A 27591-nucleotide genomic window follows, 5' to 3' on the forward strand; every position below is an offset into this window, starting at 1 on the left:
TCATCGATGGTTCTCTCCCAAATCTAGAAATTGGTAATCTCTATCTCAATTCTTGGCTTAGATGCAACAATACGGTTATGTCATGGTTAGTCAATTCTGTTTCTCAAGAAATCGCTCAAAGCATTATGTATTTTGATTTAGCCATTGACGTGTCGAACGATCTTGATGAGATATTCAATGACGGGAATGGCCCTCGAATTTTCAAATTACAAACCCAACTCACCCGTTTACAACAAGGTGACAATCAGTTTCATCATACTTCACTAAAATGAAATCCCTTTGGGATGAGTTGAAGGAATTTCAACCAATCACCACCTGCACTTGTGGTGTTATGAAAATCTTTTTAGATTACTATAACCAGAATCAAGTACTTCAATTCTTGATTGGTCTCAGTGAATCTTTAGCATCGGTTCGAGCCCAAATCTTGCTCAATGAACCGGTTCCCAACCTATCTCGTGTGTTTGCCATGATCATTCAAGAAGAGCGTCAACTGTCTCTTGGCTCTGCTGAAACAGTTCCAGTGGCAGCTGCTACAAGCTCCATGCCTACAAATCCTACAAGAGCCAAGAAACCTCGTCCCTCTTGTTCCAATTGTGGAAAAGCAGGTCACACGGTTGACAAGTCTTACTTCTTACACGGTTTCCCTCTTGGTTATGGAGATAAAAGGCGACAAGAAAAAGGGAAAGCGAAAACCAATCTTGCCAGCAGTTCCAAGAGTGATGCAGATGGTCAATCCATTCCCTCTGATCTTTCAACCCAGTGTCAATACTTGATTTCTCTCCTCATCCAGTAGCTCAGCAACAATACACCTCATGTTGATCTTGCTGCCATGGCACCTGCTGCTTCCAATCTTGCAGGTACAAATCAATTCTCCTCTCCATTCACATAGATTTTGGATAGTGTTGCTACCCACCACATATATGCTAACATAACATGTTTCACTTCCTTTTCCAATCATCATTTTCCTCAGCATGTAATTCTTCCTACTGGCCATAAAATTTTGGTTCACAGGTCTGGTACAGTTCACATTAATACTCATATAACCCTCCATAATGTGTCATATGTGCCAAGTTTCAACATCAATCTTATCTCCATCTCTGAATTTGTTAATAATAATTCTAATTCCATTGTTTTTCATAAAAACACTTGTGTTATTCAGGATCCTACTTGTAATGTGGTGATTGGGACAACTAAAAAATATGGAAAAATATACTTGCTGCAACAAGATGCACCAGTAGCTAATGCCACTTCCTTTCATCTTGATAATAAAAATGTAGATCATTGGCACAATCACTTTGGTCATCCATCTATGTACATTTCCAATCAATCTCTCCATTTTGCCAATCACCACTGTCACATTTGTGAATTGGCCAAACAAAACCGATTACCTTTTCTTTCCACTTTATAACTTTGCCAAAAACATATTCGACTTAGTGCACATGGATATTTGGGGCCCTCTCCACATCACAAGTGTAGAAGGCTACAAATACTTTCTCATAATTGTTAATGATAAATATCATTTTACTTGGATATATAGGCTCAAAAACATGTTTGATGTTCAAACTGTTATACCTAATTTCTAACATGGTTTGCACTTAATTTTCAACCAACATTAAGGCAATTCTATCAGATAATGCTAAGGAGTTGAACCTACAAACCTTTTATTCGTCCAAAGGCATCATATATTACCATTCATGTGTGGAAAGACCACAACAAAAATTGGTTGTTGAAATAAAATACCAACACATTTTAAATGTTGCTTGAGCCCTTGGTTTTCAATCCAATTTACCTGTAGTACATTGGCCCTTGTGCAAACTGCTACTTACCTCATTAATAAAACACCTTCCAAGTTGTTCAAAGGCCTCACTTCTTATGAGTCCCTACACAACACTGCTCCTCACTATGAGCACTTAAGAAGCTTTTGCTGTTTAGCCTATGGGTCCACTTTTTTTTCCAAAAGACATAAATTCACACCACAAAGTAAAGCCTTTTTTTTCATGGGCTATCCACAAGGCATGAATGCTTACATGCTTATGGATATTGAAACCAAACAAGTTTACATCTCTAGGAATGTTGTCTTTTATGAACAAATCTTTCCTTTGTTCTCTGCAACATCTCCATCTAGGGCTAACAACTTGTTTCCCCAAATTGTGCTTCCCACAGTCAGACAAGTACAGCAGATCAATAGGCCAATGCCCACCAATCCCATACCCAAACCAGTTCTAAATGGTTCTCATATCATTCCACAAAACCCTGTTGCACCTAACACCATTACACCAGTACCACTTTCCACTGATACTACACCAACAAAAGTTGTTGTACCTACATTTGCACCCCAGAAACAACAACTTCATGCTGCACCATCAACCACTGGTCGCACCAGTAAAAAACCAGCGTACTTATAAGACTATGTATGCCATACTGCCTCTACCATAGATCCCATTGAACCTTTCTTATCTTACATAAAACTACATTCCCCATTTCAAGCTGTTGTTCTTGCAGCATACTCCCACATTGAACCAAAAAACTATGCTGAAGCTTCTCTCTTTCAGCATTGGTTACAAGCCATGGACATTGAAACCCAAGCTTTAGAAAAGAATAAGACTTGGGTTATCACCAAACTTTCTCCTGGCCGCAAAGCCATTGGCTTTAAATTGGTCTACAAAATAAAATACAACCAACATGGGGATGTTGACAGGTTTAAGGCTCGCATTGTCGCCAAAGGTTTCAACCAAAGGCAAGGCATAGAATTCTCCCAAACCTATGCCCTGTTGCAAAGTTCAACACACTTAAAATATTCTTGGCACTTACATCAATGTACAATCGGCATATCCACCAATTAGACAGTAATAATGCCTTTCTCCATGGGGACCTCCACAAAGAGGTTTACATGAAAATACCCCCTAGATACAAGGGTCCACCAAACTCTGTTTACAAACTAAACTAGAACATATATGGCCTGAAATAGGCCTTCAAACAATGGTACTTTAAACTCGGTACCACTCTCATTCATTATGGTTTTCATCAATCCAAATCTGATAACTCATTGTTCATCAAACGAACACCAACATATTTCTTAGCCATTCTTATTTACGTGGATGATATCATTATTGCCAGCAATAATGTTTCCAACATCACACAACTTAACAACTCACTTGACCAAAAATTTAAACTAAAAGACCTTGGAAAACTTCGTTTCTTTCTTAGCCTTGAAATTGGTCGAACTAAGGGAGTCATCTCTATCTCCCAACGACCTTTCACCATACAGTTACTCATTGATATAGGATAAATAGGTGCCAAGCCAGCCTCCACACCTATGGAAATAAACTTGAAACTGAGTAAAGATAAAGGTGCAACACTCACAGACCCGACTGCATATTGCAGCCTCATTAGCAAACTAATTTACCTAACCATCACAAGGCCCGATATCACTTACGCAGTCATCATCTTACCTAGTTTCTATCTTGTCCCCGGGTGCATCACCTTCAAGCCGCCCATAGTGTCTTACAATATCTCAAGAAGACTCCAGGCCAAGGCATTTTTTTCCTTCAAACAACGTCCCCAACATCACTGCCTTTGCAGAAACAAGCCTGTCATCTAGTGATGTTCAGCTTTCCTTCTTTGCTGATGCTAATTGGGGTAGCATGAAGACACAAGAAAATTGATTTCAGGGTATTGCACCTTCCTTGGTAAATCCCTCATTTCATTGAAATCAAAGAAACAAGTTGTATCTCGATCCTATGCTAAAGCTGAATACCGAGCTATGGTCAATGCTACATCTGAACTGACTTGGATCTTTGCCATTCTCAAAGATTTGGGTGTTCCTGTTTCCACACCACCTAAGATGTACTGTAAAAACACGGTTGCAATCCACATAAGTGAGAATCTTGTCTACCATTAATGCACAAAACATGTGGAAATCGATTGTCACTTCATTCGAGAAAAGGTCCAACAAGGCTCCTTACAATTGATGCATGTCTCCCCTCAGAAGAATTTAGCAGACATATTCATAAAGGCTCTTCTCCCTTCCCAATTCAATAATATTGTATCCATGATGGGTGTCATTAACATTTACACTCCATCTTGAGGGGGCTATTAGAGTTAGTTAATATAGTTTAGTCGGTAAGTTATTTGTTAGGTGTAAATGTCAGTTAGTTAAGTTAGTTAGTCTTTCATCCTAACTAACTGAGTTTCTCTATGCCTATATAAACTCAGCTCATGTATTCCTGCAATATATTGAGTAATAAAATAATATTCAATTCCAATTGCTCTGTTTTTCTCTCATACTCACTAATAGTCATGAACCAAAAAATAATAAAATACACCCTAATGGTTGATTAACCTTGATCACATTTAAATTCATAAAATTTGCAAATAATAAAAAAATTACTAAACCACTAAAATCATCATCATCAATATCTTTAATGAATCCTTCTATTGCCTCAAATCCACCACATAAATTAAACTCATATGAATTAATATAATCAAAACTCCATAAAATTAATATCAATCCTTACCAAATAAGCCTTTTAACATGTGTGGATGAGTGATGAGCTGCACCATGGTTGACTCGTATGTAAATGAGGGAGGAAATATAATGACAATAAAATAGAGAGGGAAAACGAATTGATAGAGACCGAGCCTCTAATTTTTGATCTATTCAAGCTCAAGGCCAAACAATCGACTCCATGAGCAAAGAAAAATTTGATGCTCTGTTCAGACAAACGAGAGAGAGAGGGAGAGAGAGAAAGAGAGAGAGAGAGAGAGAGAGAGAGAGAGAGAGAGAGAGAGAGAGAGAGAGAGAGAGAGAGAGAGAGAGAGAGCTACGTGCCGAGAGAATGAGAGAGCTACCGAGAGGAAGGATTGTAGTGGACGACGCAACAGAGAGGGGAGGTGGATGACAAAATAAAGAGGGACTGTGGGCGGGTAAGGCTTTTTTGAAACAGGTAAGAAGGGGAAAACTTATGGTGCGCGGTTGTCTGCTAGGGTTTCAAAATGGGGGGGGGGGGAAGAGACGAAATGAAATCCTTTTTGTGAAAATTGAGGTTTTTACAAAACTTAAATCATTTTGCTCCAGTGGATAACCATGGCAAATTGTTTAACCTTTATTTTCAATCGAAGCAAAAATAATTAGCATCACTTTTCCACCTAAGAAAAATGTAAAAGATCATTTTTAGAAAATTTCCTTTTTTTCTCGGTTTTTCTTTTACCATCGGAGTATCAGCTGACGCTAATTAGTATCTTTTAGCTTTAGTTATACTCTGAAGCATAAAATCTCCACTTATTTTTTTTGTCTCGATCAATCATTTTAGTGAGACACGTTGACCGATGCAAATTGAGTCTTTTGTAGTAGTGATAATTCATGTAAAAAAGTAAAACAATCTTAAGTTAGTATAATTTTTCAGGCTTGGCACTTGAAATTCTTCAAGATGAGACATGGCTAGCTAGTGCTCGAGATAAGGATAATAAGACTGCTTTGCATCTCCTTGCTTTATCTCCCTCTGCTTTTGACAACCGGAGTCCTATTGGGTGGAACAAACTCGTGAAATCATGTAAATAATTTTTTAATTGTATTTTCTTATTGTCTCACTAGTTATAACTGTCACAACCAAAGAGAATATATAACATGTAAAATAGCTACATAACATTAAGATGTATTTTCTTGAAATTTTTATTAGGTTTTAACATTGGATTTGAAAGAAACGTGAAGCAATCTAAAGCCCTCGAGCTAGTTAAATGTTTGTGGGAACATGTTTTAGATCTTGGGGATGTGGAAGCTATGAATCTTATCATTTATCCATCAGAGTTACTGTTTGATGCTACAAAATTCGGAAATTTTGAATTTCTAGCAGCACTTATCAGTTCTTATCCAGATTTGATATGGGAAACTGATAAACAAAATAGAAGTATAATTCATATTGCCGTGTTATATCGTCATGCAAATATCTACAATCTAATTCATGAGATTGGTTCAATTAAAGACCTTCTTGCTACTTATGAAGATACAGATGAGAATAATATATTGCATTTGGCTGCGAAATTACCCCCTCCAGAACGACTAAACATTGTATCAGGGCCAGCTCTACAAATGCAACAACAATTATTGTGGTTTGAGGTACGTACAAATATCTTGTTTATTTTAATTATGTGTGTTAATATATTTATCTGATTTTGAGTAATAAATTATTTGAGGTACAAAATTTATCAATTACTTTTTTTGTCAAAACTAATTAGCTATTAGTGTGGGACAAGCGTAACAACTTAATTTTCTAGTTTGAAAGAATCCTATATGAACATATAACCTAAAAATATATCACAATTCATTTGTAATAGCCTAAAAATATTTATCTAACTAATTGAGGGTTATGAAATTAATAACCACATGTTATTACGAAAACCTCAAAGAAATTTATTAAACTAATAAAATTTTGTGATCCAATAGGGATACACCTCCCAAAAGGTAAGAAATCCATTACAATGCTTAGCCACTTTCCACTTAGCCATAACTTGAGCTTCTTTATTGGCTCTACGAGGGATAAAACAAACCTGAAAATCAGTGGCATCAAGGGCTAAGCATCAAAGTGAAGGAAGAATCAGTTGACTTGTTAAGAGCTTTTTAGGTATGAATCGAACATGAAATTATCTTACAATCTATAAGTAGTTTAAAATCTCTAAGATTTAAGGCTTAATTAAGATACCTGACTCCCATTGATCACAGCCTGCAATTCCCCTGCCAAAGAATTAGGAACTTTGCTCTTCTTTGCAAACAAGCTTATGATCTGGTCCTCTTCATATATCTTTGAAAGAAACTCCAATGCATCAACCTTACTAAAATCCATAGAGACAATAACATTCATCTCCCCTAGTTGAGGTAAACTCTAGAGCTAAAAAATGTTAGAAGATAAATTGAAATGATTTTATACAAGAGTTACCAATACATTTGATTACAATCAAGTACCAAGATCTAAGTCCCCTTAGATCTAATAAGATAAGATCCCCTTGATTCCATCAAGTTGAACTCCCTCCAGTAGATCAGTTTAAACTCCCTTCAGACATTGCAGATCAACATTCCTTCTTCAATCCTTGAAAATCCAGTGAACTACAATCGACAATACAACCAATAAAGAAGAAACATAGAAAAGTATTTTGCCATAGCAGAGCAATAATCACTAGAAGATTCTATCAATGATGGTGAGTTAGTTTTAAAAAGCTAGATTAACTTATTTAACTAACACTTCGATAACAGTGACTTAACTAACCAAAGCACCAGTTCAATCTAGCTGGCAATGAGCTGAACCAAAAAATAAAACAAACTAAAAGTTGACCTGACAAAAGATAAATGAGCCAGACTAAACAAATGCATATAAAAAGACTTAGATGATCAACTCAAATAGCCAGGAAAGAAATAATTCAGAACACAACTAATAAAATATCAAGAAACATTATTTTCCATACAAAAACATGGCACTTGCAATCTCCTCCTTGGAAAATTATGATCAACGACCAAGCAATATAGACAAAAACACACAAAAGAAGAACTAAGCACAAACAACCCAAACGATATTATCAAATCAACTTACCCATTGATATTGTCAAGTTCAACAGACAGAATAACAAAAAAAAACCTAAACCCAAAATATGAACATTGTTTAGCATAACTGTACAAAAATGTAACACATTATCTCCCCCTCAGTGATCATAATCATTCACTGCTGGAATAGGCTACAAGAGAAGCCAGAGGAACATGCACTAAATTATCAACAACATCAATACCATAGGGGAGGAAATCAGTTGAAGGCTCCCCCTGACACCAACAGTTGTTGAAACTCCTTGACCATCAACCAAAACCGACTTTCCCTACACCCAAGCAAGAACTTGTTCCCCCTGGACAATAGCACAAGTATTTGGGCTTTGATCAATAGGCACGGATGAAGGCTCAATAACAAAAGTAGGGACAGAAGGTCCATGAACCACAACATGAGATGGAATATAAGTCAGATCAAATGTGGATAACACGGTGAATGCTCAGAGAAGGCATCGTCACCATCTGAAGAACTCAAAAAATCACCACCAGTGGGAACAAAAGGACCAACCTTAGAAAACTTTAAAACCACAATCATAGAAGACAAAACATCAACGACAACTTTCTCAAAATGACACTGACATTGTTGATCTCGTGCATAAGAGTCAGCTAAGTTATGCACCAAGGAGAATAGCTGACCTTGCGAAGTAGAAGGACTGAACCCTTTAAGAGTCACTGAAGGAATAGTGGAGGTTGATGGAACATCAGTGGTTAAGGCCTCACCAATGGCAGGATTATTCCTAACAAATAAAGGCAAAGGCTTGCCAAAAACAGGAGAGAAGGACTTGCCAAGTTTAGGGACTGGTAGAATCTTGCCTTAATAAAACACAGTAAGAAACCCCCTTTGCACAACTTGATTAATCAAATAGGGATAAGGAAGTGTGTGTTTCACCTGTTTGGCAGTAGCAGAGTTCACAATCCGATCATACATAAGGGATGGAAGATCAATACTGACACCACTTCCAAATGCAAACAGAAAATTGCCAGTGTTATAATTGATGGTAGAAATGTGTGAGTCAGCCCACCAATTGGATAATGCAATCTTATGAAGGACTTTATAAAACTCAGTAAGCACGGTGACATGTAACTCCTTTCCATTCTAGATAAACTTAGAGTTGCTAGTGATCTCAGACCCTATTTCTTTAAAAGTAGGCTTAAAATCCTCATTAAAAAAAGGGTTTGCAATGGTTTTGATTTTCAAGACATAGCTAATGGTTGAAGAGGCAAACCAAAATCGATTGCCTTAGATATAAGCTAAGTATTGGAACTTTCTTTTCTTGTTCAAAATGCTACCATCAAGATTATCATAAAATTACCTTACTAAATTTTCATTTGGCTACTGAAGATAAGTGACAGTCAACACCCACCCTCTCTTTTCAATCAGCTCTCTAATTTTTGAAAAGTACTTAAGTTTGACTTAATATTCAGGCCAAAAAGGGTGAAAATACACATTATCCTGAAACCTAAGCAACTTATCATTCAAATAAAATGATGCACCCATTGGTTTGGCTCCGTCATATTAGGGTTTGAGAATGACCTAGGATGAGGAGATTTGGTTTTATTAGGGGCAAGAATGCTAGGAGAAGTAGATGGAACTATTTTTCGTTTAGTTGAGGACTTAGGGCCATGAGGATTGGATGGTAACGACTCGAGAGGTTCCATTGATGATTCAGCAAGTGAGATGGTTGTGGAATGTGGTTGAACAAAAGGAGTAGACATAGAACGAGTAAATCTCCTAGGCAAACTAGAAAAGGCTAAGGACATACCTAGGTCCGGTGTGGAATGAGTCAAGTCAGACACAACATGTGAGGAACAAGGGCTCACGACTTTGGACAATTGTGATGGTCCACCACCAGAAAAGGAAGTCCTTTTGACCTTGCGACACACTTTCTTCCCCATAACAGAATCTTTAAGTACAATACACAAAAGAGAACAAACAAGGAAGATGAACAGTACCATGGAGTGGTTCAGAATTTTACTTAACGAGGAAGGAAAACGTAAATGTGAAATGAAAATCAAAATGGTAAATGAGATATTTATTAACCTCAAGTAGATAAAAAATGACTGAAATACCCTTCAACCCATTAATGATAACCCAAGCCCATTAACACCAATCAAAAACCAAGAAAAAATCATCACTAAAAGAACAACATATGAACACACGGTAAAAAAAACATTGGAATTAAATTTGTATTACCTATAGTGAAAATTAACACAAAGTGATCAACTTGAAAACATTGAAAGATACAAAGTGCATCAGATACGAGACACTAATGCTCAGCTTAATCCAAATAAAGACACAGACACCAAACATAACAAATTTCATATCAGCAAGAGAAATTAGTCAACTGTGGTTGGACTAACATGATGTCAAGATCACATATAAACTCAGAACAAGAATTCAACTAGAGATGCAAATAGTAATGTCGACATAAGTGTGTGATGTGTCCTCATGTGAGCCATCAAAAAATTAATCTAGACAGCTCACTCATCATTTGCCTAATTAAATGATATTGCATGTTAATGTGCTTGGTACGAGAGTGTTGTACTAGATTTTTTGAAATGTTAATAGCACTTGTGCAATCACACAAAAAAAAAAAAAAAAGAACTAAAGAATCTTGTCGAAAACCATAATCAGTTACCATTTTCTTTAGCAAAATGAGTTGAGTACAATAAATCCCAACTACAATAGACTCAACTTCGGTTGTGGAAAGTGAGATGAATATTTGTTTCTTACTCAACCACGAGAGAAGATTATTCCTAAGATAAAAACACCCTCCAATGGTACTTTTATGGTGATTCAAACTTCTAGCCCAATCAGATTCACTAAAACCAACAATAGACATGTTTGTATCTCTCGACTATCATAAGCCAAACTTAGAAGTACTAGACATGTACTTGAATAAATGTTTACATTAGAAAAATGGGATTGTTTGGGATTGGCTTGGCACTGACCACATAATCTGATACTAAAAAAAATATCAGGGCGACTGACGTTAGGTAAAGAAGATTCCCTATCATGTCTCTATAAGAGATTGGATCGACAGACTCACCAGACTCATGTTTACTCAACTTAGTTGTGCTGCTTAAAGGGGTAGGAGCATGTTTAGTGTGATCTAAGCCAAACTTCTCAAGCATCTTTTTGATATATTTGGACTTAGAAATGAAAATGCCCTGGTCAATTTGTTTGACTTGCAATCCTAGAAAGAAACTAAGATCTCCTATAAGACTCATTTCAAATTCAAATGTCATGAGATCAACAAATTTGGCAGCCTTCTTATCACATGTAGACCCAAAAATAATATCATTGACGTAGATATGAGCAATAGAAATTCCTTGTTCCAAATGCTTGATAAATAGAGTATTATTAGTAGTGCCTCTCACAAAATCATGAGAAATGAGGAAAGAATTCAACTTGTCATACCATGCTCTCAGAGCTTATTTGAGACCATACAAGGCCTTCTTAAGTTTGTAAATATGATAAGGATACTTGGGATCGTCAAAACCTTGGGGTTTATTCACATACACTTCTTCTTGAAGAAAGCCATTAAGAAAAGCACTTTACACATCCATTGGTGCAACTTAAACTTCAAGAAACAAGCCATGATAAGTAATAATCAGATTAATTCAATCCGAGAAATTGATGCAAATGTTTCCTCAAAATCCACTCCGTCAACTTTATTATATCCCCAAGCCACAAGCCAAGCCTTGTTCCTTATAGCAGTTCCAAACTCATTTGATTTTTTCTTGAAAATTGACTTTGTCCCAATGATATTGACTACATTTGGTTTAGTAACCAAGATCCAAACTTTGTTCCTCTTTAACTGACCCATCTCATCTTGCATAACATTATTGTAGAATTCATCTTGAAGAGCCTCAGTGACATTTTGAGGTTCCACTAAAGAGACATAACATGCAAATGCTATGACAATTAGGACATTTCAACAAGTCACCATTAATGCAGTAGTATCCCCAATCACTATTGTAGGTGCATGAGCTTTATGTATCTAGGATGGAGGGCCTTTCTTATACAGTCGAGCATGATAAGAACTATCAGGATGCCTACTGGACACTTGATAGTCCGAAGAAATCTCACAAGTGTCTGTAGTAACTAGAACATCTGTAGAAGCACTTGTAGTATTCTTAGATGACACTGGCACATCTTCAAATGAAAGAGGCCTTGATGATCCAGAAACTTCTTGAAAGTTAGACATTGAATGCATCATTGGTATTTGTGGACCAAGAGGATCTTCATAGCATTAGCAGAGTCTAAGACTTCTAGATCATCAACTTTCACATTCATTAACTCCATCGTCGTGGAAGTTCTTTTATAATACACTTAGCATGAACGACTATTTGTCGAAAATCCGAGAAAAACTCCTTCATCACTTGTAATACCGAATTTTCTGAGATGATCTCGATCAATCAAAGTATAGCAATCACAACCAAAATTGTGCAAATGACTCAAATTATGAGTCTTTCCTTTCCACAACTCATATGCACTTTAAGTAGTGCCCGTCCTCAAATGAAGACGATTACAAATGTAACATGTTGTATTAACTATATCAGCCAAAAAATGTACAACAACATCCTTTGCACAAAGCATAACTCTTGCCATCTCCTGAGGAGTCCTGCTTTTTCGTTCCATAACCCCATTGTTTTGAGCGATTTTAAGAGCTAAAAAATCATGACTAATCCCCATTTTATCACAAAACCAAGCAAAAATTACATTTTCAAATTCGTTCCCGTGATCACTTCTGAAACGATATACTTTGGCAATTGTAACGTCTTTCTCAGTTTGTAATTTCAACTAAGAAGGCAGCAAAAGTATCCAACTTTTCTTTCAGAAAGTTCACCCTAGTGAATCTTGAGAAGTTATCAACACATACCATGACATATTATTTTCTAGAAATACTAGCTATTTGCATAAAACCCATTAGATCAATATGCAGTAGTTCCAGAACCCTCAAAGTAAGAAGGGCATTGGTAGGAGGATGAGAAGATTTTATTTGTTTCCCTTGTTTAAATGGTACACATAATCAATGTCTTTCCAATTTAAGTTCAAGAACTCCACGAACTGATTTAAGAGTCACAATCTTTTTTAGATCTCTATAATTTAGGTGACCGAGTCTATAATGCCATAGGTTAGGTCTGTTTAGAAAAACTCTATGACATTTTATTTTGTTGCTTAGGACATAATAATGACCAACAACTATGTTACCTGTAAGGACTGACTTCCCATTATATGAGACTAAACACTAGAATTTAGTAAATCTAACATCGTAGTTAGCATAACATAGTTGATTGATGCTAATCAAATTTGCTTTCAGCCCTTTTACAAATAAAACTCCAGTCAAAGGAAATGCATCTAAGAGATTCAAATCTCCTTGCCCCATAATTTTCCCTTTATTCCCATCACCAAAAAACACAAATACTTCTTTTAAATCATGAAAGTTATGCAAAGATTCACAAGAACCAGTCATATGTCACGAGCAACCACTATAAAAATATCAATAGTTCTTTTTCATGAAAGATAATGAAGTATGAGCAATAAGAGAATGATTGAAACCTTTCGGTTTCCATTTCGTAGTTGTACATGTTGTGGAGCTAGAGGAAACTTGCTTTGAGCAGTTTGATTATTGATGATATTAGTCTAATAGGTTTTGAGTTTGTAATATCTAGGTTTGATGTGACCTATTTTCTTAAAAAAATGACATGTAGGAACAAATCGTTCTGTCTATCTAAAACATTATTTCTCACCATTAGATTTTCTTCTATCCATGTCGATGTTAGATTCAACTAAGTTCTTATTTGACTCTTGTTTCTTGATTTCTACAGCACCATACATAAACTTTATATTGCCACTAGAATATGGAGTAGTATTTTCATAAATTGACAGGTCTTGACCCTATTTTTACAACAATTTATAGCTAATTGAAGTTCTATCACCCCAAAGGTTTCTGGCTCTAAAGAACCTGATTTAATGCGATAGTCCCTGGAGGTAGGAGGGAGAGAGAGAGATTGTTTGGCCCGTACAAGTTTTGCAATTAACTTGTATATTTCACTATCTTTGGAGCATAATTTTGAAGTCATTTGCTTGAGTTTATCCTCAAGTACATATTTACTCTCATCAAGCACCTTTTTCAGATCCTAAAGCTCTTTAACTCTCTTAGCCTTATAAGTCCATTGTGTAAACATCTCTTCATAGGCTTTATTCTTTTCTTTAACAACAAATTCAGAATCAGAAGAAGTCACATCTTAATCAGATCCTTCTGTCATAGTTTCTTGAGCCATGAAAGCTATCACTAATTATTCTTCTTTGGCGTCATCGCTAACTACTTCCTCTTCACCATCACTCCAAGTAACAATAAGTTTCTTTTTTTTCTTTAGAGTGTTTGCACATTCTATTTGAATATGGTCAAAACCTGCACATTCATGACATTGAATTCCTTTGCTCTTTTTCTCATATTGTTGAGGATGCTTGTTGGGATTAGAGAAATTTTTGCTTGTAGAATTCTCTCTGTTCCCAAAATTGTTTTTCTTGAAGTTCTTCTTGTGAAATCAAGCATAATTCTTGGCCAGAAGAACAAGATTTTCATTGTAAAGGATTGAAATAAGTCAACCTCCTTATAATCTTCTTCCGTGTGAACAATCCTTTACAAATGAAAATCCATATAGCCTCTTTGATGGGGCCCCCCTTAAGTTGGTATTAAAGCCAACAGTTATAACTAACAACAACTTTCTTCATATTCATCTGATGAGTGAATAGATGGACCTACTGACTTTAACAGATTAAGTGAGTTTAACCCCAACTATTCTACCTGATTAGACTCACTTAATCAATAATCCAAATGAAATGAGTGAGGCCATCAAATGTCCTCAATGCGCAACAAGTTTAGACAGTACCGAAATATTTCTCTAGTTACACTTTTAGTTAAAATATCTGCAGGGTTATCATGTCTTCCTTGCACTTGCTTGGATGGCACCATATTTCTTATGAAGTGTAACTTGATATCAATTTTCTTTGACCTCTCATAAACATTGGATTTTTCATGAGATGCAAAGCACTTTGATTTTCATAGTAAATTGTGATATCCTCATATTTGAAACCTAACTCCTTTGTTAACCCCTTAAGCCATATAGCCTCTTTGATGGCTTCTGCAGCAGCCATGTATTCAACTTCTATTAATGACAAGGCTACTACTTTCTATGGGTTAGATTTCTAGCCAATGCAACCCCTAAGAGCAGTGAATAGAAACTCGGTTATGCTCCTTCTAGTGTCTAGGTTTGCTACAAAATCTAAGTCCAAAAAACAAGTGATTTCTTCCTTGTACTGGATCTCTTTGCTGAACACAATACCAGTGTCCAAAGTACCTTTCAGGTACCACATTCTCCATTTAGTGCTTCCCAATGTTCAAGGCCAACGTTTGAAATGTACCTATTGACCACACTCGTAGCATGAGTTAAATCTTGAACACACCATGGAGTACATGAGACGCCCAAAACAACTTGACTAGGGAACTTTGCTCATCTTGGCTCTTTCTACATCTTTTTTTGGTGAATGAGATGCAGACAACTTAAAGTGTTGAGCAAGTGGTGTTGCAACTAGTTTGCACTTGACCATGCCAAGCTTGTTTAATACTTTCTGTAGGTAGGCAACTTGAGAAAGTATTATCATGCCAGACGTAGGTCTCTTTATGTCTATCCAAATAATTCTCGTTGCTTTTCCTAGATCTTTCATCTCTAACTCATCACTGAGTTTCCTTTTCAACTTGTCAATCACTGACTTTGCTTTGCTAAAGATCAGTATATAATCAACAAAGAGTAGTAAGTATGTTTGATTATTGAAATACACACATGAGTCATACATGCTTTTAGTGTATCAGATATTCTGCATGTAGGTTTCAAACCTTAAGTTCCATTGCCTAGGTGCCCGCTTGAGGCCATAAAGATATTTTTTTAGTAGGCATACCTCATCTGGGTTCCCATTTTTAGAGCCCTCAGGCTGTTGCATATAGATTTCCTCTTCTGATTCCCAATCTAAGAAAGTTGTCCTTACATCCATCTGTTCAATCTCTAGATCCATGTTTGTTGCCTTTACCATCATGTCTCTGATTGAAGCTTGCTTAACAATTGGAGGGAAAATCTCATTGAAATCGATGCTTTCCTTTTGAGTGAACCCTTTGGCAACTAACCTTTCCTTGAATATGGTAGGTTCATTCCCTAAACCTTTTTTATTCTTGAAAAGCCATTTACATCCTACCAGCTTGTAAAACTCTAGTTTCTTCACAACGATCCAGGTTTTATTCTTCTTAAGAGACTACATCTCTTCTTGGATGGCCTGTAGCCATGCTTTAACATCTATACTTCTCATAGCTTCTTGAAAGCTAGTGGGTTCTGCAATCATAAGTGCATATGTAATGAATTCAGCATAACTAAAACGATCAGGGGTCTTTCTCTGACTTCTCTCTGTATCTCTAGCTAATTGATAGTTGTTGAGTTCCTACTGATCTTCAATGTCTTCTCCTTCTATTACCTCAGTTCAATCTTAAAAAACATTAGTTGGTGCTGTAAGAGCAACCTGCTCCACCTCAATATGGACATTCTCATCTAATACAACTTCATTGTCTTTGGAAGTGCTCTTGGTTTTCATGGCCATTTCATCTTCCTTGGAAAAACCATCTCTACTAATCAAGCACTTCTTGAATCTAGGTTATAAGAACCACATTCTATACCCCTTAATCCCTTCAGGGTAGCCAAGAAACATGGATCTCAAAGCTCTAGGTTGTAATAATCTTGTCTAACATGCACAAATGCAGTACATCCAAACACTTTTAAGTGATCTAAGTTCGGGGGTTTACCTATCCATAACTCTTCTGGCGTTTTGAAGATATTTGGCACAGATGGTGATCTTTTGATTATGTAGGAGGATGTTTTAAGAGCTTCTCCCTGAAAGGTTCTGTCTAAACCAGCTCCAAGTAACATGCACCCAACTCTCTCAATCAATGTTCTATTCATCCTCTCAGCAACACCATTTTTCTGAGGGGTTTCGATCACAGTTCTATGTTTCTGGATTCCCATTTTGGCACAAAATCGCTTGAAATCTTTTGAGCAGTACTCAAGACCATTATCAGTTCTTAGGACCTTAAGTTTTTTTCCAGTCTGGTTTTCTAGAAGCCCCTTCCATGTATCAAAGGTTCCTCGAGCCTCATCTTTGCTTTTCAACAAATAAACCCAGACTTTCTTGATATAATCATTAATTATACACGTGAAATAGCGTGCTCTACCTTTTGTTGGAATCCTAGATGACCCCCAAAGGTCAGAATGGACATAATCTAACCTCTCTATGGTGGTGTGTTCTGCCTTGTTAAACATCAATTGGAAAGCCTTCCCCAAAACACATTCATCATAGAATTCAAGTCTTCTATTAGCTTCTCTTCGAATAGTCCTTGCTTATTCATTTCCTCAAGTACCCTCTGACTTACATGCCCCAATCTGAGGTGCCATAGCCTTGCTTGGTTGTATCTTTTTTTTAAGCTAATAATAGGTGTTGAACTACCTATTATTGTCTTTCCATCTAGGAAATACAATCAATTACTCAACGTTCCTCTCATCACAGTTTCAGTGCCTTGTTCAATTTTCATTACACCTTCCTCAACTTTGATAACATACCCCAGTTTATCAAACATACCAATAGAGAGAAGATTTCTTTTGACATCTGAAACATACCTGACCAGCTGCAAGGTTTTCATGACTCTATCATGATTCTTTAACAAGATTGTTCCCACAACTTTGATCTCTAAATCATTGTTGTTCCCAAGAAGAACTGTACCTCCATGACTCTCTGAAAGAGTCCTAAACAATTCTTTGTTTGGTGTCCTATGAAATGAACACCCTAAATCTAGAATCCAATCTCCAACTGAATCTGATCTAGACATCACAAGTGCATCAGATGACACTACAAGTGTATCAGATGACTGAGCCATCAAAAACATCAATAACTCCATGCCTTTTGGACTTGTGATGATTTTCTCTCTTCAATTTAGCCTTTAAAGCCAAACAATCATATCTAAAGTGGCCCTCCTTCTTAAAGTAATTGCATTGCTTTCCTGCAACTCCATTAGAGCTCGGCCCTCCTGTGGAATTTCTAGAATTGGATCTTGAATGGTTACCTTTGTAGCCATTTGAGTTCTAATATCCCTTGTATTCCCTCTTGGGAAATTTTCCCTTAACAATGAGTAATCGTTTCCCATTGGTCTCTTCTTTCTCATCTTTCTTCTTTTGAATTTCTTTAGAGTTCAATGCAGCCTTAACCTTTATCATGTTCAGAGTTTCCTTGCCATACAAGATTGTATCAACAAAGTGCTCATACATCTTGGGAAGTTAACTCAACTGGATTATAGCCTGGTCTTCATCATCAATTTTCACCCCAAGATTATTCAGATTAAGAATGATTTTGTTATAATCATCTAGGTGCTTTCTCAATTCTTTTGACTCATCCGTTCAAAGTGTGTATAACCTCTTCTTGACATATAACTTATTTGCAAGAGATTTCTTCATGTAGATTGAAGTCAACTTGTTCCAGAGACCCAAGGCCTTTTCTTCATCAAAAACGTCCCTCAAAACATCATCACCAATATTGATGACGATGGGACTATGTGCCTAGGCTTCAATTTCAAGTTTCCTCTTCTTGTCTTCAATCAATTCCATGGCTTCAGCATCAAGTGCTTCATAGATCCCTTGGTGAACTAGAAAAGCTTTCATTTTCATTGTCCATAGGATGAAATCATTGGAACCACTAAACTTGTCCACCTCAAACCTTGATGTAGCCATTCAAACCAGGTTCTTGATTTCTAAAATTTGATTCTTGAAAGTTCGAGTTTGATTCTTTAATGGCACGTTTACTACACAGTATTCAGAATCGGAATAAAGTAATAGAGAAATGTAACAGAATAAATGAAGAATAATGAGAATCAATATTTGTAATATGTTATTTACTAATTTTTTTGGAAACAGAATGATATTGATTTATCTTGTTTACTTTATTAGGAAACGTAATCGGAATGCTTAAATTGACTAAATTACCCTTTTGAATTAAACTATAGTATATGGTAGTTATTTTGTAAGACTTAAATAAAGGATAAAATTGACATTATAAATTTAATATTAAAAAATAATATAAAAATAAAATGCATTGCCTTAATGACATTCCTTAGAAAATTGGTGGGGGGAGTTCTCTCTTTCTTTTCTTCTTTATTTAATCAAGTTCTCCCTTTCTTAAATTTAATAAATAAAATAAACAAATATAATGGAATGACTACCTTACTATTGATTCTCATTGCTTATTAGTAAACATGCCATAAATGTTGAAGATGAATCTCGATTAGTTGAATGTGATTCTTGAACTCTAAACTCTGAGCTCTGATACCATTTATGGTGAATGATCACCCTCAAAACTTATTTTTATAGCAGAACAATATTCAAGAATGTACAAACAAAGCTAAAAACTAATCACAAAATCAAAAGTAGAAATTAATTGAATTTAGACAAGGATAAACTTAGCTTGAGAGTGAGTGAATCACAAATCTTTATTGATTGAATAGCCTGTAGTACAAAATGAGATAAGTCTAAGCATACAACTTAACACAATGAACTATTACAAAGAAATATCTTATAATGAGAGAAATCACTTCAAGAGTGATACTCCCATTACATCCTTCCACACACACTCACTATGATCCTGGACTCTCTCTCTAAACTTGAATCATAAATCTAAAGTATGAGCTTTAGAGATTAGAGATCATAATTCCCTTACAAGAGTAGACACACTCCTATTTATAGTTTTTGGTGGGACACCCTTTAAGTTGGTATTAAAGCCCACTGTCATAACTAACATTAGCTTTCTTCAAATTCTTCTGATGAGTGAATAGATGGACATACTGTCTTTGAAAGATTAAGTGAGTTTAATCCCAACAGAGAGCATGTAGAGCTCTAAAATTAAATTTTGTTCATTCCATCTCCTCTGTAGACCATTAACAGGATTTCTTAATCTTTTCTTCATCTTCATCAATGACTGAAGGTGGAGACCAACCTTTGGTAACAACCATCCACACACTTTCATCCATAGCTTTCAAGAATCTGTCATTTTAGTCTTCCAATATGGGTAATTGGATCCTTCTAATATTGGAGGATGAGATGTAAATCCTCTTTCTTTGAACATTTCCATTTCTTGTTATTATGAGTACAACAAAAAAAGAAACTATGTTGCACTACAAGATGAATCTCAGAGTGGATTAGTTTTCTAAAAAAAATGAGAAATTTGACAAAGATGAAATACAATAGAATTAAAGCAGAATTGATTTGAAAGCTAATCAGATATCAATTATCTACAGGATCACAATTTCTTTACATGAAAAAGTTAGCTTTGATACCAATTGAAAGTCCTAGTTAATTTGAAAGCTAAGTAATTGATTTTAGGTTTGAATCTGGCGAATTAAGTCTAAAATGATAAATCACTAATCAAAGAATTTACAAGCTCCCTCCAACATTAAAAACACATTCCAACCGAGTAGTGCTTGGGTCCCCAAGAACCGGATAAAGTACCATTCACTACAAAATCATTCAAAATACATTCACTAGTTCCAATTTACAAATCAACAACATAAACTAAAATGATTTTATACAAGAGTTACTGATACACTTGATTACAAGCATGTACCAAGATCTTTGTCCCTTTAGATCTAAGAAGACAAGATCTCCTTGCTTCCATCAAGCTGAACTCCCCTCCAACAAATAAATCTGAACTCGCTTCAGACATTGCAGATCAACAGTCCTTCTTCAATCCTTGAAGATCCAATGAATTACAATCTGCAACACCTACAACAAAGAAGAATACAGAAAAGTATTTTGCCTTAGCAGAGCAACAACCACTAGAAGATTCTATCAAAATTGGAGAGTTAGTTAGAAAAAGCTAGATCAGCTTATTTAATAACACTCCAATAACACCAACTTAACTAACCAAAGCATCAGCTCAATCCAGCTTGCAATGAGCTGAACCAAAAAATAAAAATACAAAAAACTAAAAGCTGGCCTGACAAAAGATAATTGAAGCCAAACTAAAAAGATGCATCTAAAAAAGAATTAGATGATCAACTTAAATAGCTAGGAAAGAAACAGTTCAGAACATGCAGCTAACACAATATCAATCAGCATAATTTGCTATACAAAAATATAACCTACAAAACTAAAGAAAATTCAAGATTTCGTCCTTAGTTCTCTAATCAAAATTACTGGAGAAAAACACATTTTACTTGTGTATATTGATTTTTTGGCTACATTGACAATACTTGTCCAAACACTTCATGATATTTCTCATATCTGCTTTGACCCCTATAATTTCTCTTATACTCTCCTTGTAATAAATGAGTCGAGAAAGGACTTCTGAACAAAGAATGAAAATATATAATGAGAGGGGATATCCTTGCTGGATTCTTCTCCGAAGCCTAAAGGATTTAGTAGGCCCTCCTTTCAAAAGGATTTGGAAGCTTATAACAAAGTTCATACAAAACATAATAAGCCTTATGAAACTCATACTGAATCCCAAAGCCCAAATGTTTTTCAATGAATGGTCATTCCAAGCGATCATATGCTTTGGACATGTCACACATGATTACCACATACACCACATTTCCTTTTTTTCTCCATAAATCATTTAAAATTTCGTGGGAAATTTATCATTAATTATAACATTTCCTAATTCGTTAGATGTAAAAATAATGTGAGAAATATATGTACTGCGTTAGGAAAATAATAAACATATTTAATTGATGTACATATATTTTTTGATTAACTTATTCATATGATATATTGTCTTATATTATTTTATAAAATAGGAGGTGAAGAAGATTGTGCAACCTTCTTACGAAAAGGCCAAAAATAAGAAAGGTAAAAACCCCGAAGAGTTATTTTGTTTGGAGCATAAGAGATTGGTGAGAGAAGGAGAGACATGGATGAAACATACAGCTCAATCATGCATGCTTGTGGCAACTTTAATTGCTACTGTAGTTTTCGCAGCAGCATTCAGTTTACCAGGAGGTAACAATGACAAAGGGTCTCCAAATGATCTTGCAAAGACCTCATTTCTAATCTTTGTCTTGTCAGATGGAATTGCATTATTGAACTCAATAGTTGCAATGGTAATGTTCTTGTCAATCCTCATATCTCGTTACACAGAATATGACTTTCTCAAACGGTTACCGTTGAAGCTGATTATTGGACTAACATCACTCTTTTTCTCAATGATAGCCATGATGGTAGCCTTTAGTTTTGCCTTTGTATTAGCTTATGATCATGGGATTAAATGGGTCCCTTTATTAATTTCTATGCTTGCCATTGTTCCAATCGCTTTATTTGCTGTTTTGAAATTTCCCCTAGTGCTTGACACTTTCAATTCAACATATTGTTCAGGGACACTTTTTCGACCAAGACACATGTTGAACTAGAAATGTTGAACGTTCACATTTTCCATGAGGGTAATTAAGTATTATTTTTGTATTAGGATGCTACCATTAATTTAGTTGTACATGTAAATAATATATGGCATCTAACAGATATTTTACATATATCTATATTAAGTTATTATTACGTGCAATACACATATACTTATTTATATTTTTATTTTTTATTTTTGTTATGTGTATTTTTAAAATTTTATAAATTACTGAAAGTTAATGTTTTAGTTTTGTTTTTTTTCGATATTTAAAGATAAAAATTTGAGAAAAATAAATATAAATTTTAAGAATATTAAAAATAAATATACTTCCAATATTAAAATAACAATAAAAAAAATAATAATGTTAACAAATAATATATTAATATTTTTATATATTTAAATTTATCTAAACTAAATTATATTAATATTTATATATATATATTTATAAAAATAACTCTACTAACACCGTTAAATTAACGAAATATTATGATATTCTTAAAATATTTTATCAATCCAACAAAAACTGTTAGATAACTACATATACATCTAAATGATTCTAAAACTAAGAGAGATGATGTGGTATTATGAGATTTTATCTTTTTATATTATTTTTTTCTCACTTTTGTATATGTTTCCAAATTTTAGATGATATGCTCCATAATATATGTTTAAAGAAGTCACATATTGATTAGTTAGTATGTTATATGTTATGTTGTACATTATAAATAACACATGTAATTATTCACTTTTATTTGTATTAATTTTTTTTTTTTGTTCTCTTATATGAGGGACTAATTAACTTAATATTACCTAATTATCTTAGTTTTTTCTTTTTTTTTTAAATATTTCATTAAATATCAATTATAATAGGATTATATGATTATATTTTGTATATTATTATAAAATATTTTATCAATTTTAAGAATTAATTTTTTTAATTGAAAAATAAGTAAATTTTATATATATATATGCAAAAATAATTTATAAGTCAAATAAAAATATAAAAAAAATTATAGTAGGGACCACTTTTCTCTTTCTGGATATGTTTCTATGTTTGACATTTAGAGAAATCATAATTCTATATCTTAATATATATTTTAATTTGTATCATTATTGAATTTTTACTTTTTGTGATGTTTCTTTGGAGAAAGTCTAATATCTATATATCTATATAATTTTAAAACTAATTAACTTAGTATTACACAATTATTTTAATTTAATTAAAAATTTGTTAAAAATATTTCATAAAATATCAATTATAATAGTATTATATGATTATATTTTATATAATATTTTATTAGTTTTTGAAATTAAAGTTCATTTTAGTTAAAAAATAAGTAAAACGCAAAAATAATTTATAAATCAAATATAAAATTATAAAAGATCTATCTATATCAATATATATTTATATAATTCTAAAATTAAAATCATTAATTATAAATAATTATTTTCATAATATGATAAGATTTGTATTACAAAATTTAAATGTATTAATGTTTAATATTAATGCAGCAAATCAGTCCTCTCTTTCTCATCAAACACAACTAAACAAGTTCAATCGAATCTTCAATAGATTTTAGATATACCTATTTAACCATGCCATGAACGATACTTAGGACTACCATCATACTCTGGAAGGGATAAGAAATATTGTTTGTTGATATAAATGATAAGCTTTGGAAATTTTTATCCTCTTGGCAAGAATAACTTTTCTCTATTGGAGGTAAAGAAGTACTTTTAAAGACGGTTGCACAATGGATACCGACTTATGCCATGAGTTGTTTTTGACTCTCTAATACGCTCATCGATCAAATAGAGGTCATGATGAATAAGTTCTGGTGGGGCTCCAATTCTTCAAGAACTAGTATCAATTGGAAAACTTGTAAAGCTTTATGTCAAGCTAAAGTGGAAGGTGGTATGGGTTTTAAAAGTTTCGTTCATTTCAATCAAGTTTTACTCGCTAAGCAAGGTTGGAGAATTTTTCAGAATCCAACCTCTCTCCTAAGCCAAGATATTTCAAGCATAATAATTTTTTAGATGCTGAAATTGGAACTTATCCATCCTTAACTTGGAGAGGCATCATATGGGGAAAAGAGCTCCTGACACAAGGACTGAGATGGGAGGTTGGCGATGGTCACAACATTTGTTGTGCAACCGATCTATGGATACCTGGTTTCACTTACTTTAAACCTCTTCTTTTCAAAGGAGGTGACAGAGAAATGAATGTTTCGAACCCGATTTCAGACAATAGACGATGGGATTCTCCTCTTCTTCAATCTCTTTTCCTGGACTCAAATGTTAAGAAGATTCATACTATTTCACCATAATGATCATCTCATTTGGCACCATAAAAATAATGGATGCTATACTATTAAATCCGCTTACAATATGGCTCTGCTCTTAGAAGAACAGCAACCGAACACCAGTAATACAGCAGGAGTTACTTGGTGGAAAAAAATTTGGTCACTATCAATTCCATCTAAGGTTCAAATTTTCCTTTGGAGAGCAATACAAGACTGCTTGCTAGTCTTGGACGTCTTGCATACAAGGCACATAAGTGATACTAATAGCCTTTGTTCTTTATGTCACCGTGAGAAGGAGACAATTATTCATGCTCTCTTCCAGTGCAAACATCAAAGGAAATTTTGGAAGTTATCTAATTTCTCTATTGATAGCCTCCTTTCAACTCATGTTTCACTCGAAGAGTTCATGATCCATGTCTCTACAATATGGTCAACTTTGCAATTGGAACAATTTGCTTGCATTTTATGGAGCCTTTGGACAGAAAGAAACAAGGAACGCCATGGTACTAAACCCCATCTGATTGAATTGTTTTTATTCAAAGCCATGTCATACCTGGAGGAGTTTCAATCAACCCGTATGGCCAAGAACCCACACCAGCAAGCAATAACACACCAGCAGGCAGGTTTACAATCGAATCAACCATCTTCTAAATGGTTGAACCCACCTTTGGGTAGGCTAAAACTAAATACAGACTGTTGGGTTTTGTCCCCTAAATAAAACCCATTTTAATATAATAAATTTACTAATTAATAAAGATCAGAAACTGCATTTTATGTTGCATGGCTCACATGATTTATTTCATGATTGTTTAATGTATAAATTCTATTAAGTCCAGAACATATGTATTTGTTCATGACTATAGTGTCGTCAGCACAGTGGAATATAATCATGATTATATGCTCAAAAGTTTAATTCCCTGATTTTCCAATTCACTGGATTTAGACTGGCATGATAATCAGCGATAGGTATAATTACACCTTGGATAAGTGTTATGTCCTTTCCAAGGCATTGGCAAAGTTTATCAGTATCGGATGTATGGAGTATACATTGGAAGGAACCGATATTGATCTTAGATAAGATATCCTAAACTTACCGTTATATCTTTCTTAGTCAATATCAATGATTGATCTTAGGTCTATGGATCTTAATCCTGACATGGTTAGGTTCGATCTCAAGAGTGTTATTTGTGTTCTTTGATTTGTTAGTTAAGCCTACTTTTTGGTCTGGGTGATACGTAAATTTTGGGAACACGGTAGTACAATTGAGTGTAAGCGCTAATCATAGATAGGGAATCTATAGCTTCTATAGGTATTTAGAAGTGCAACGATGATCTCTTTCGAGCTTGGCTGAATAGAGATAAATAATGATTGAGGCCTCATTGCAGTAATTATATTAGTTTACTGAAGTATCATTTATAGGTAGCTAAGTGTTTTAAGGATAAAATACATTAAAGGGTAGAACGGTAAATTTGTCCCTATTCAGTGTAGATAGTCTATAGAGGATCCTTGACTATTAGGATTGTAACAATGGATAATCATAGCATATCTATATCGTGGTACATATAGAGCGTTCTATATAACTGAGAGTGTATTTAATTCGAAATCTATAATGGAGCAAGGCGGAATTAATAAGTTGAGAATTTACTTGGTGAATTCTAGATCTACTTAAAGCTCGGTTATATAGGCCCATGATCCCCTAGTTGAGATAATACAGCTTGCAGACTCAGTTAATTGATTTTAATTAATAAATTATAATTCTAAAATTAGTCTATGTGTTATTTATGAATTTTCACTAAGCAAGGGCTTAATTGTGAAGAAAAGAGGTTTTGGGGTCAATTTGTTAATTAAGAGACTTTGTATGCTCTAATTAATAAATTACATAAATGACAACTTTGTTTAGTAATTAATTATAATTATTAAATAAATAGTTTTGGCATTTATAAGGTTGAATTGGAAAATATGGTATTATTGAAAAGAAGAATAAGTTGTTGAAATAAAGTGGCAAAATTGTAACTAGACATGGGTCCCTTTGAAGTGTGCGGCCACATATGTTTCTTTCCCAATATTTTATTATTTTTTAATCCATATAATTCAACCATAAGCCCTAGTTGAAATAATATAAAAGGAACATGATACTCTCATCTCATTTAGACTTGAAACTTTTGTCAACCTGAATATTCAACCAAACCTAGATGAGAGAGTTCCTTCTATAGAGATTTCACCTCCTTCGTTATTCTTCCATATTCAAACCTTAAGTGAATGAGTGACATGCCCACACATAGCAAGTCAAGTACTCAATCATAGTGAGTAAGACGGTAGTAACCAAACCTGAAGGAGAGAAAGAGATTCAGGTTCAGATCTTGATAATGCTCTGCTACAGAAAGGAATCAAGGGCTAGAGATCTTGAACGGGAGGAGTCATTATATTCTACTGCAATCAATGTAAGGTTTTCTTAAACCTTATGTGTTTATTTCATTGTTTTAGAGAATTCATATTTAGGATGTTAATCAACATACTTGTTAGTAAATATAGATCCTGGTAAAATATTCCCAACAACTGGCCTCAGAGCCATGGTAATGATTTACATTCATGAAATATGGATTTAAAACGATGAATATTGTGTTGGGTTTTATGCCCTAAATAAAACTTCATTTCAATGTAATCCATTTTATTCAATATCAATAAAGAAACAAAAGTATTTTTCATTCATTTGTATGTTTTGGTTCATCTTATCAATTGTTTGTCTATTTGATTTATAAATTCATCCAAACCCTTTTCACATACTTGATCCTGTTTATTGTGTTGTCAACACAGTGGAAAGTAAACATGACTATGTGATTAAAGATTCCTAGATTTATCATAACACTGGGGTTTTACTGATATGACAATCTACAACAGAGTTTACTTGCATTTGGAGAAATGCTATGTTCTTTCCAGAGCATTGGTTAAAGTAAAACTTGGGTTGGATGCATGGAGTATGCATCGGAAGGGACCGATATTGAACTTTGACATAGATTTATTAAACTTACCGTAATATCTATTCAAGTCAATATCACCTAGTTGATCCTACTTTTGGGTCAGGGTGATACGTACATTTTGGGAACACGGTAGTGCAATTGAGTGGGAGCGCTAGCATAAACATGGAATCTATAGCTTCTATCTGGTGAATAGTAAGCAAAGGATGATCTCCTTCGAGGTTGACTAAACGAAAATAA

The 27591-nt window shown here is 34.4% G+C and overlaps 1 protein-coding gene across 4 annotated transcripts in view; it reads left to right on the plus strand.

Annotated features, from left to right (window-relative positions):
- The window catches only part of LOC115697112 (ankyrin repeat-containing protein ITN1), a 49212-nt gene extending 26962 nt beyond the window's left edge, over positions 1-22250 (plus strand). For 2 of the 4 annotated variants that reach the window (XM_061118871.1, XM_061118870.1), the window contains 4 exons: positions 5406-5552; positions 5679-6115; positions 21475-21777; positions 22049-22250. In XM_061118871.1, the coding sequence (XP_060974854.1) occupies positions 5406-5552; positions 5679-6115; positions 21475-21777; positions 22049-22078 (917 nt within the window). In that variant the 3' untranslated portion in view covers positions 22079-22250. Of the gene's footprint in view, positions 1-5405; positions 5553-5678; positions 6116-21474 lie in introns of all 4 variants that reach the window. The other 2 variants (XM_030624018.2, XM_030624019.2) reach the window with 1 other exon arrangement.
- Positions 22251-27591: the final 5341 nt, after the last annotated feature.

This window comes from Cannabis sativa, chromosome 7, assembly GCF_029168945.1.
Source record: "Cannabis sativa cultivar Pink pepper isolate KNU-18-1 chromosome 7, ASM2916894v1, whole genome shotgun sequence".
Lineage (NCBI taxonomy): Eukaryota > Viridiplantae > Streptophyta > Magnoliopsida > Rosales > Cannabaceae > Cannabis > Cannabis sativa.